Genomic DNA, 12,252 nt, shown 5'->3' with positions numbered 1-12,252 from the left:
TACTTTTGTATTTTTTTGTAATTTTTGTGATTTTTTCAATTTTTCTTGTTTTTCATTTTTTCTCTTTTTCTCATTTTTCCCGTTTTTGTCTCATTTTTGTGAAATTTGAAAAATGACATGACTGAAAAAAATGAGAAAAAGACAAAAACGGGGAAAATGAGAAAAAGAGAAAAAATGAAAAACAAGAAAAATTAAAAAAATTCCAAAAAATTACAAAAGTAATCGATTACAAAAGTAATCTGATTACTATTGTAATCAAATTACAAAAGTAATCAGATTACTTTGTAATCATATTACAATAGTAATCAGATTACTTTGTAATCAAATGTAATCAAATTACAATAGTAATCAGATTACTTTTGTAATCATATTACAATAGTAATCAGATTACTTTTGTAATCATATTACAATAGTAATCAGATTACTTTTGTAATCAAATTACAATAGTAATCAGATTACTTTTGTAATCAAATTACAAAAGTAATCAGATTACTTTGTAATCAAATTACAAAAGTAATCAGATTACTTTTGTAATCAAATTACAAAAGTAATCAGATTACTTTTGTAATCAAATTACAAAAGTAATCAGATTACTTTTGTAATCAAATTACAAAAGTAATCAGATTACTTTTGTAATCAGATTACAAAAGTAATCAGATTACTTTTGTAATCAGATTACAAAAGTAATCAGATTACTTTTGTAATCAGATTACTTTTGTAATCAGATTACAATAGTAATCGGATCGGATTACTTTTGTATTTTTTTGTAATTTTTGTGATTTTTTCAATTTTTCTTGTTTTTCATTTTTTCTCTTTTTCTCATTTTTCCCGTTTTTGTCTCATTTTTGTGAAATTTGAAAAATGACATGACTGAAAAAAATGAGAAAAAAGACAAAAACGGGAAAAATGAGAAAAAGAGAAAAAATGAAAAACAAAAATTTAAAAAATTACAAAAAATTACAAAAGTAATCTGATTACAAAAGCAATCTGTAATCTGATTAGTAATCAGATTACTTTTGTAATCAAATTACAAAAGTAATCCGATTACTTTTGTAATCAAATTACAAAAGTAATCCGATTACTTTTGTAATCAGATTACTTTTGTAATCGGATTACAATAGTAATCAGATTACTTTTGTCATCGGATTACTTTTGTAATCAGATTACTTTTGTAATCGGATTACAATAGTAATCAGATTAATTTTGTAATCGGATTACAATAGTAATCTGTTTTTTTGTAATTTTTTGTAATTTTTTTCAATTTTTCTTGTTTTTCATTTTTTCTCTTTTTCTCATTTTTCCCATTCTGATTACTATTGTAATCCGATTACAAAAGTAATCCGATTACAAAAGTAATCCGATTACAAAAGTAATGTGATTACTTTGTAATCGGATTACAATAGTAATCAGATTACTTTTGTAAAAGTAATGCGATTACGAAAGTAGTCTGATTACATTTGTAATCAGATTACAATAGTAATCTGATTACAGATAATCTGATTACAGTTCTGATCTTTAAGCCTTCTTCATTGTCTGGACGGAAGAACTCAAAGGACTTGTAGATCTTTGAGGTTTCCTGTGTTTTTTTTTTTTTTTACCAGAAAAGTTAATTAGAAGGAAGTTGAAAAAACTGAAAAAATTTTGGGGGGTAAAAATCACCAAATTCAAACACTGGCGTTTTATGCCATTTTTGGGTGCTTCTGGTGCCCCTGTTGAGTGTGTGTGAGGTTTCCACTTTGTTTTTGTCCAGAAAAGTGCACTAGCAGCAAGTTGAAAAATACTGAAAAAAAGTTTGTTTTTTTTTAAAAATTCACCAAATTCAAACACTGGCATTTTATGCCATTTTGGGGAAAAGTGCACTCGCAGCAAGTTGAAAAAAACTGAAAAAAACGTTTGTTTTTTTTTTAAATCACAAAATTCAAACACTGGCGTTTTATGCCATTTTTGGGTGCTTCTGTGGCCCCTGTTGAGTGTGTGTGTGAGGTTTCCCGTGTTTTTTTGTCCAGAAAATTGCATTAGAAGCAAGTTGAAAAAAACTGAAAAAAACTTTTTTTTTTCAAAAATCATCAAATTCAAACACTGGCATTTTATGCCATTTTTGGGTGCTTCTGGGGCCCCTGTTGAGTGTGTGTGAGGTTTCCCATGTTTTTTTGTCCAAAAAAGTGTATTAGCAGCAAGTTGAAAAAATCTGAAAAAAACAACATACGTTTTTTGTCAAAAATCCCCGCCCTTGAACATTGGCCCCTGTTGACTGTGTGTGAGATTTTTTGTGTTTTTTTGACCAGAAAAGTGCATTAGAAGCAAGTTGAATGAAACAAAAAAACGACATACTAACCCCTTACGTTTTTTGTCAAAAATCACCAAATTCAAACAAATAAAAAGTCATAATTATGAGATAAATCATGGGTGGGTATAATATTTTGATAATTTTGCAAATGTCCAAATGAGTTGGATAACTTTTCTTTCAGTGGCTGAAACTGGCTTCCTTAAAAAGAACTTCATAGTAAAATAACGCTATTCAGCCAAAAAAGATTGTAGTTCGCTGTTGTGGCCAGCAGGGGGAAGTAAGCAAGGTTATACCTCTTTTTTTCTCCTCCTCGTTGACAGACAGTCCGGCGGAAGCAACACATTCGTGTGTTTCCCGTAGTCATCGTTGGCTAGCTCTGCTACCCGTCCTCTCACAGGAAGCTTTATTTATCTTCACTCCTTCGCCACCTTTTGAGAAAACATGCCGTTAGAGAATCTCGAAGAAGAGGGTCTGCCAAAGAACCCCGACCTGAGGATAGCACAGCTCAAGTTTTTGCTCACAATGGACGGTCACCGACAAGATGCTAAAGTGAAGACGGAGCTCATGGACGCTATCAAAGCTAACAGTGAGTTAGCATATCAATACGTTATGTTAGCATTTACGAATCAAAATGCGGCACATAGATATACAAGCATTATGTATCTTTATGTTGTCTTAAATGATTCAATAAGCGTCGGCACAACAGTCAAATTGCTAGAACTGCTTGCTAATTTATGCTAGCAGCACGAATTACTACACCGTTTAGGCTTAAATAATGATTGGAATATAAAGTAATGTGAAATTTTATAACGTAATCACAAAATAATAAAATTACGTCTTTGTTCCACCACAATTAGGAGTGGATTGTGTGTACCTTTGCCAATTGATTGTTTAGTGATGCATATTTTTGTTGTATAGACATGGCCCCCTACTATGAAAGCCTTTGCAAGGAACTCAAATGGCAACTGGATGGAGACCTTCTCAGCAAAATGAAGAAGGCAAACGAGGAGGAGCTGAAGAGGCTTGATGATGTATTGGAGGATGCTGAGAAGAACCTCGGAGAGAGTGAGATCAGAGATGCTATGATGGCCAAGGCTGAATATCTGATCAGGATCGGTGATAAGGTAAATAAGTCATCCACACTGAGCAACCATTCACCGGAAATAACATTAGGTACACCAGCACAGATCAGCGGTGACGGTGAGGGGCGTTTGTCCCAAACATCGGAATGATCCAAAATCAAATACAACTGAAAAATGTTGCAAATGCCAAAAATACACAATCCTCCAAAAACGACTGCATGGAAAAAAATGCTGCAAGTTCAAACAACCAATCAGAAGTTTGCATGGCGACCAGGAGAGACAGACATGAACAATGTCAATGAAGAGATACCAAGGAGAAGTATTTGTGTACAGTATTCCCTCGTTTACCGCGTTTAATTGGTTTGGGATAAGTGAATTTCCGCAAATAAGGATTCCTCATTTCTAAATGGAAAATTTTGTAGTTATGGCACAGAAAACCTTTTACAATCTTTTTAAAATGTTTTTTTTAATTCTTATTAGACATAACAGCCATATAGACACTTTTATGTTACCAAATATAGCAGGTATAATCAGAGAAAATAAGCCATTTAAGACCTTTGCCTTGTAGAGGAGCAGAATCAATGGCGGACAGGAAGTGGCATCTGTATGCTTCTAATGCCATGTGCTTGCACAGGAGGGCGCCCTAACGGCGTTCAGGAAGACCTATGACAAAACCGTGGCTCTGGGTCATCGACTAGACATCGTCTTCTACCTGTTGAGGATCGGCCTGTTCTACATGGACAGTGACCTCATCACACGCAACTCGGAGAAAGCCAAGAGGTAATGACGCTTCTGTTAAAAGTTTTTGTAGTATAATTTATAAATATATCCCCTATTCTTGCAGTCTCATTGAGGAAGGAGGGGACTGGGACAGGAGGAATCGACTGAAAGTCTACCAGGGTCTTTACTGCGTGGCTATCAGGGATTTCAAGCAAGCTGCCGAGCTCTTCCTCGACACAGTCTCGACCTTCACGTCCTACGAGCTCATGGACTACAAGACATTTGTCACCTATACAGTCTACGTGTGCATGATCGCCCTCAAACGGCCTGACCTTCGGGAAAAGGTACAATAGAAGAAGACAATGGCTACGCCTGCAAGATAAAACTACTACTGTATTCTACATATGACAAAAATGCTTGTTTCAGGTTATAAAAGGAGCGGAGATCCTGGAGGTGCTGCACAGTCTGCCTGGGGTCCGTCAGTATCTTTTCTCCCTCTACGAGTGTCGTTACTCTATCTTCTTCCAGTCTCTGGGTAAGGTTCATTTCACTCTCTGCATGGTTTTTAAGTCTGTGCACATCAATTCCGCTTCGGTATATATTGCTTCAGCTCACCTGTGTTATCACTGCTCCCATAGCCACAGTGGAGCAGGAGATGAAGAAGGACTGGCTCTTTGCCCCCCACTACCGCTATTATGTAAGAGAGATGAGGATCCAGGCCTACAGCCAGCTACTGGAGTCCTACCGCTCTCTCACTTTGGGATACATGGCCGAGGCGTTTGGAGTCAGCACAGAGTTCATCGACCAGTAAGCGGCCCTACACATGACGCGTATATCTGATGTCCTGTATAATTGTATCCCTCGTTTATCACGGTTAATTGGTTCCAGAACCATCTGCGATAAGTGAATTTCTGTCAAGTAGGATTCCTTATTTATAAAGTATTTTCGAAAAACTGTTTACAGCCTTCTGAAGACAGTTTTTAACATTAGAGCACTCGAGACATTAAATAGCACCCCTATGGTAACATTTGCATTTGTGCTAATGTAGTAGACTCAGGAAAGTAAGACATAATACTCATACACACACCTTGGCCTGCCTACACTTTCATTTGGTATGCTTACTACAGTGATATAGTAATAATACACGCTTGTACATTATAATTACACACGCACAACCTCTGAAAATATTGCAACTTGTTTATGATGCTGCTGTGTTAGATAGGAGTTAGTGCTGCCAGGTCTCGCTAGAGAAACAAGCTCTTGGGAATCTGACTTTGTGGTTGGTACCTGAATGGGACGCCACAAATGATGGATGTTTCGGTCATCTTTTGCAACCTTCTCCAATAGGCGTGTACTGATTGAAGTATGTACTTTGTCATTTGTCTTAGGGAGCTGTCCCGATTCATCGCTGCAGGACGTCTCCACTGTAAAATTGATAAAGTGAATGAGATTGTGGAAACAAACAGGTAACATTCATCAGACATTAGTACCTTAGCTTGACAATAATTCAAAGAATAAAATGGTCATTTTTTTTCCTTTTTCAGACCTGATAGCAAAAACTGGCAGTACCAGGAGACTATTAAGAAGGGGGACCTGCTGCTCAACAGAGTCCAGAAGTTGTCAAGAGTTATCAACATGTAAACATGATGTCAGCAAAGTGGATTCTTCGATGGTTTTCTTACACCTTAGTAGTAGACAAATTCAATTGTGTATATAATAAAATGTTTGACCGTCGACGTTGTTTTTTGAAATGAGGAACAAGACCGAGATGTTATCTTCATATAAATAGTATAAATTATTTTATTTACACAAACTTGTTACAAAACAAATATACTATACAATCTTCTTTTTTTCTCTTTAAATATTACTTCTAACTTGTGTTTTTGTTCATGAATTACATAGCAGCCAATACATAAAAGTCTAGCTGAAAATGATTTGATGTTCATCAGGTGGAAGGGGGGCAGGGGGATTACAGGGTTTTTTGTTTTTTTTTGTCTCATGAAGGGTTTGAGTTTTCCTCCCAGACATTAGCTGTATTCTTTGACGTTCACATTCCAAGTCTATGGTTCTATTGGGAAAAAAAAAAACAACAAAAAAAACATCCTCACAATAATTCACCTTCAGTTGAGATGTCTGTCAGTGGAGTTCCAAGGTAAACAAAGGATGAGATTGAATGTGATGTACAACTCCTAGTAAACCAGACGCGGCTTCAGCCACACACACACACACACACACACACATACAAACGGATGACAGGAAATGTTAGCATCTTGTCTGTGTCATAAAAACACACACAATACTACATGTTCTGATACCGGGCAGCTGACAAGCTCATATTTTTACCACATTTAGGGTTCATAGGCAGATTTGAACGCAACACTTTTGAACATTCAAGTAAGGTTAAAAAAAAAAACAACAACACTGTCCTCAAACAGGGTGAAACTAATTCAGGCACTTTCTTAATTTGATATTTCTTTTAAAAAGCCGTGGGCTCAAAATGACTTGTTTGGCAATGACAATGCAAATAACTGCTTTAGTCCCATCAGCCTTAAAAAAAAAAACAAGCATGAAACGTGTCTTAAGGTAAAGTGTATGACTTCCGGGTCCATTGAGAAAAAAAAAAAAGCCTGCGGGACAGTAGAACCATCACAGGCCGATTGGGTCACACAGGTACATTAGTTGTGTTGATTCATAGGCAACATAATATGTGTCGTAAAAGCACATGTGATTTGAGACCTTGAAAAAGTGATAAAGGTATTTCGCTGTCAACAGAAAAAACATGCTACAGTGGAAAAAAAAAAACTTCACCGCTGTCCCGTTAAAAAGGGACCTTCAGTCCATGATTTACGAGAGGCTTCTGCTTCTATTACATATATATCTCCATGTATTGCATCATATAGACTTGGCAGTGAAACTTCATCAAATTCTGGCTTCTTAAATAAATAAGGACTCTTTTTTTTTTTTTTTTTTAAACGGTACCCAAAAATGTATGTGTGTACAAAAAAATGCCTGTGCAAAAATACACATTTCATTTATGTACAATTCCTTAACAAAAATACGTCTTCTCAAATAGGGGGTAAGTTCATAACTTTAAATATATAAGCTACAAGGAAAAAAAAAAAAAGTTGTGTTTCCACTCTTTACTGACATCAGTGGAGGTCTCCACGTATGTGGCCAAATATTTTGGGAATATGTCCTGTGAAGCCATCTGCACGAATCTCGCACCACCAAGCCCGACTTGAAGCTGATCTACCGAGTGCAGCGTATTTGCCTGATTTAAGACTCCCGTTTCGACTCAAGGAATTCAAAAAGTACAATGCTGGCCTTTCTATCTCGACGCGAGCCGAGCAAATCAAAGTTCAGGGTTTTTTTTTTGTGGGGGGGTTCCTGCGGAAAAAAACACACAACAGGGACTAAAAACACCCACAGAAGACAGCTGACGTGCATAAAGTTTGCTCCAGTTAAGACGTACCATACCTGATTCCCTATGCAGGGGGGGGGGGAGAAAAAAAACAAACATTACAATTCACATCGGTCCACAGGGCAGCTGTGGATCTCCCACAGTAATTGTGATACTGAACAGAATAAAATGTTGTGGCAATAATACGATTTGCACAGATTCAGAATATCCACACAGGTAATGCAACTTCCACTTCCACCACTTCACCAGACCAACTTTCCACTTCAAAAGTGGAAAAAGACACACAAACCCAAGTAGCGACCACACTAGCATTACACTGTGGAGACGAGCTATTTAGTGCTGTTCACAGTCGGGGAGCGGGTCTTTCGATCATTCTGAAAGATTGTGAAATTCTAACTGTCTCATCGGACAAAAAGACTCAAAACGAGGGCACATCAGGTGACCGTTTCGCAGTTTGAAAGCGCAAAACCATCCTCAAGCACATCTACAAAGACTCTTTGTAGTTCAGTGTAAAAAGCTTGTAAGAAAAATCATAAAAAGGTAACACTTGCATAATGCTTCAGGGGGAATTAAAAACAAAACAAAAAAACATGGTTGTCCCTAGCGGCTGTTTCTCAAGCTAAACCATGTAGCCCCGCCCCCTCAAAAAAAGGAGCAGAGTCCGACTGATGAAGCATGAAACAAAGCGATTACGAGTTCTCCTGCTCTCCTTTCAAGGCTTCTGAGATCGAACTGGGGGGGTGAAATTAAGTCGGGAATTCCAGTAGTCCAGCAGATTCTGACATGAGAAAAATACTCAAAACAGACACACTCGCTCTCTTTAACTGTCTCACACACACACACACACACACTCGCACACACACACACACTCACGGAAGAGATCGGCTTGTTGCTCCCCACTCAGCATCCTGACAGCTTGTGGCCGTAGAGCCCACACTCGCCCCCCCAGAAACCCACGGCTCTCCTTCCTCTTACGCTGCGCTCATCTGGAAGACCTTACGGAATACTGGGATAAGTAGAAGTTCGCGGCTGGCTCGTCCGTGACCCCCCCGCACCTCACAGCCAGAGCTCCACAAGCGATGTATCCCCTTTTCGAGCACAGCGCCCCATCCCTCCAACGGACATGGCTTTGGGAGAAAGAGTACGGACATTTGACTTCACTGGCGGTCCAGATCATCTCCAACCCTGAGGATTGTGGGAAACTTGAGAGTAATGTGGATTTTTTTCGTGAAAAAAGGCCTCATGCGGTCCAGAGCGGAGTGCTCCAGACTAGTCGCCGTCCTCGTGTCGCCTCCAAGCACTCCGCAGGCGGGACACCGCTGTCAGGGACGAGCCTTTGGCTGCATGAAAGGTACAAAAAAAAACAAAGATTGTCATTTTGTCTGAGATGAATCTGTGGCATGCCCCACTTATCACATATCATTGTGGTGATTTTCCCCATAATAGTTCCCCAGTTTTCATGAACCGTTTTGGTTGTCCTATGGCCAAAACACCATACGTGATAAACTAGTCCATTTGCACAGAGACTCAAAAAAAATAAATAAAAACATAAATAAAAATAATAATAAATAAAAATAAATAAGCACAAAGGGTATGCCCCCCCCCTTCCCCTCACCAACAACAGTCTTCAATTAAGGTAAAAATTATATTCAATGTGTATTTTTTGCATTGTTATCTTCATGCCAAATTATTAAAAAAAATATTAATATTTGTGGGTTTCTAAAACAGATTAATTGGATTTACATTATCCGGGGAATGATGAATGACATGTTTATTTTGTATTTATTATCATCAGTGATGGGAATAACGCCGTTAGTTTTTTCAGTAATGGGTAATCTAACTAATTATTCTTACTGTCAGCATAACGCCGTTACCATTTTCCAATCACAGGGCACATATAGACAAACAACCATTCACACTCACATTCATACCTATGGACAATTTGGAGTCCATAGGTAACCTAGCATGTTTTGGTTTTTTTGGAATGTGGGAGGAAACCGGAGTATCCGGAGAAAACCCACGCATCCACGGAGAGGGTGGAATTGAACCCTGGTCTCCTAGCTGTGAGGTCTGCGCGCTAACCACTCGACCGCCGCGCCGCCCCCAGTGAGAAGACAGTCATTCATTCATTTTCTACCGCTTTTCCTCACAAGGGTCGCGGGGGTGCTGGAGCCTATCCCAGCTGTCTTCGGGCGAGAGGTGGGGTACACCCTGGACTGGTGGCCAGCCAATCACAGGGCACATATAGACAAACAACCATTCACACTCACATTCATACCTATGGACAATTTTGCACATTGCAATGAATTGAAACCTCTGTAATGGTACGCCATACGCGTCTTTGCTGTATGGGAGGGTAGCACGGGCGAGTAATGCAATAGTTAATTTTACTGGTAACTAGTTACTTTTATATATACTTTTTGGAGAAGTAACTAACTAATTACTTACTAATTACTACATTAGTAACTAATTACTTAAAGTAACATGCCCAACAGTGTTTATCATCCACTAAGACCAAAGTGCAACCAACCCACCTGATGTAAATGGGAGTTGTTGGGCATCCCCGGCGTCCCCGGAATGCTCCGCCCATGTTTCCCGTGAATGTTGTTAATGGCAGGCGACTTGGTCACCTTGTGTCTACCCGGTCCAGGACCCCCACCCCCGCCGTCACCGATTCCCCCTCCTCCGCCGCCGCCGCTGTTCACGCCGCTGACAGCAGGAGAGCTTTTGCGTTTCCTGCTCTCCAGGCGGCCGTCTGAGGAGTGGTGGCTGAAGCCGGTGTGGTGCTCCGCCGAGGACTGGTGGTGGACGAAGGGCCCCAGAGACAGGGTGGAGTCGCTGCTGTTCATCACCACACTCATGCGCTTGATGGACTCGGCAGAACTGCCTGAGGGAGGACCTCGCGCTGGCGGGCCGGAAGAGCTGCCCGACGAGCCTCCGGAAAGCTCAGCCTTGAGGTTGAGGGAGTTTGTGCGCACGCTGGGGCCACAGTTGAGACCTACGCTGTGGACTCCGCTATGGGAGGAGGATAACGATGAGGATGAGGAACCTAGTGAGCTGTGGTGGTAAGTGCTCCCTGAGCTGCCGACATTTGCACAGTTCTTCTTGAAAGAGGATGAGGGAGAATAGTTGGCATTCGGGGGTTCGGAGGAGCTGTGGGACGAGGAGAGGATAGAGCTGTTCTTCCTCTTCTTTCCCGAGCTGAAGCTGGTGCTGCTACTGTGACTGTTGGCGCCGATGCTACCCCCACCCACTGGAGTGGGGATGACGGGTGTGGAGGAACCGGTGGAGGTCTCCTTGGGCCTGAAGGACAATGACTTTGTAGTGCTGCTGCTGGAGGGACGGGACTTAAGCGCCCGGCCTGAGGCAAGGGAAGGAGCTAAAGGAGAAGTGGAGGAGGACAAATGGGCTGAAGGCATCTGCGGCGACGAAGACACTTGTCGGGCCTGCGTGGTGCCGTAGGCCGGGTGCTCAGACCCTCCTTGCGGAGAGCTGCGGGCATTTAAGGTGGTCCCATAGGGGAGCAGAGGCTTGCCCTCGTATGATTGGCTGTAGGGGGTCTGGGTCAAGGTGGAAGGTGGGCCCAGGAAGCCTGAAGAAGGGGTGCTACTGTGGGAGTTTGTGCTTGTCTTATGGGGAGGTGCAAAAGAGGAGCTGTTCTCCAAGGCCAAGGGGATTTTCCTGTGAAAAGAATATTCAGGATTTAACATTCATTCATTTTCTACCGCTTGTCCTCACGAGGGTCACGGGGGTGCTGGAGCCTATCCCAGCTGTCTTCGGGCGAGAGGCGGGGTACACCCTGGACTGGTCGCCAGCCAATCACAGGGCACATATAGACAAACAACCATTCACACTCACATTCATACCTAACCTAGCATGTTTTAGGAACACAGTTTTTGGAGAACATGCCAAGGGTGGAATCGAACTCGGGTCTCTAACCACTCGTCCGCTGTGCATTTCATTTGTAATCCTACATATTCTACACACAAAGTACTTTATAAAACTCTATTCTAAACCAGCAATTCTAAGCTTTGTTGTTTTTAATGCAGTATATATGCAAGTATATAATATAAGTATGATGCAAGTATGCAGTTATTTTCCTCATCATTTCCTTAATACATTCATTCATTTTCTACCGCTTATCCTCACAAGGGTCGCGTGGGTGCTGGAGCCTATCCCAGCTGTCTTCGGGTGAGAAGCGGGGTACACCTTAATACAATGACTGTAAAATGTACTTTGTAATTATACATGTTAATGTTTAAAATATATATATATATTTTTTTTAACAAAACCAAAATTGGCTGCACGCCGGTTGAGTGGTTAGCTCGCAGACCTCACAGCTAGGAGACCCGAGTTCAATCCCACCCTCGACCATCTCTGTGTGGAGTTTGCATGTTCTCCCCGTGCATGCGTGGGTTTTCTCCGGGTACTCCGGTTTCCTCCCACATTCCAAAAACATGCTAGGTTAATTAGCGACTCCAAATTGTCCATAGGTATGAATGTGAGTGTGAATGGTTGTTTGTCTATATGTGCACCGTGATATGTGTCTATATGTGATTGGCTGGCGACCAGTCCAGGGTGTACCCCGCCTCTTGTCCGAAGACAGCTGAATGAATGAATGAATAAAACCAAAATTCACTAAAAGCGGCTTGCGACTTAATGACCATTGTGGGTCCCAGGTCGAGACTATTTGAGAACCCCTATTCCAAACCATGCTTTTTCAACCTTGTAAACATTAGACA

The 12,252-nt window shown here is 40.7% G+C and overlaps 2 protein-coding genes across 6 annotated transcripts in view; one reads left to right on the top strand and one right to left on the bottom strand.

The window, feature by feature from the left end:
* The window catches only part of atxn7 (ataxin 7), a 33,771-nt gene that overhangs the window by 2,419 nt on the left and 19,100 nt on the right, over positions 1-12,252 (bottom strand). For 4 of the 5 annotated variants that reach the window (XM_058068661.2, XM_058068676.2, XM_078794858.1 and 1 more), the window contains 2 exons: positions 10,045-11,191; positions 6,166-8,850 (listed from right to left, as the gene is read on the bottom strand). In XM_058068661.2, coding sequence (XP_057924644.2) covers positions 8,833-8,850; positions 10,045-11,191 — 1,165 coding nt within the window. In that variant the 3' untranslated portion in view covers positions 6,166-8,832. Of the gene's footprint in view, positions 1-6,165; positions 8,851-10,044; positions 11,192-12,252 lie in introns of those variants that run through there. The other variant, XR_013629487.1, reaches the window with a different exon arrangement.
* Positions 2,596-5,822, top strand: psmd6 (proteasome 26S subunit, non-ATPase 6). The gene is made up of 8 exons (XM_058068712.2): positions 2,596-2,873; positions 3,206-3,411; positions 4,004-4,149; positions 4,214-4,433; positions 4,516-4,624; positions 4,728-4,896; positions 5,478-5,555; positions 5,634-5,822. Exons 1-8 carry the CDS (start codon positions 2,729-2,731, stop codon positions 5,728-5,730), a joined length of 1,170 nt encoding a protein of 389 aa, XP_057924695.1. The 5' UTR covers positions 2,596-2,728; the 3' UTR covers positions 5,731-5,822.

Source organism: Doryrhamphus excisus, linkage group LG11 (assembly GCF_037039965.1).
Source record: "Doryrhamphus excisus strain RoL-2023G ecotype Guam linkage group LG11, RoL_Dexc_Guam_v1.1, whole genome shotgun sequence".
Classification (NCBI taxonomy): domain Eukaryota; kingdom Metazoa; phylum Chordata; class Actinopteri; order Syngnathiformes; family Syngnathidae; genus Doryrhamphus; species Doryrhamphus excisus.
Note: the sequence above shows the minus strand (reverse complement) of the source record. Positions and strands in the feature narration are given on the sequence as shown.

Coding starts and splice junctions, on each gene's coding strand:
- psmd6 (XM_058068712.2), top strand. CDS start 2,729: ATGCCGTTAGAGAATCTCGAAGAAGAGGGTCTGCCAAAGAACCCCGAC. Junction 4,434..4,515: donor GGCCTGACCTTCGGGAAAAG/GTACAATAGAAG, acceptor TGCTTGTTTCAG/GTTATAAAAGGAGCGGAGAT. Junction 4,897..5,477: donor AGCACAGAGTTCATCGACCA/GTAAGCGGCCCT, acceptor CATTTGTCTTAG/GGAGCTGTCCCGATTCATCG.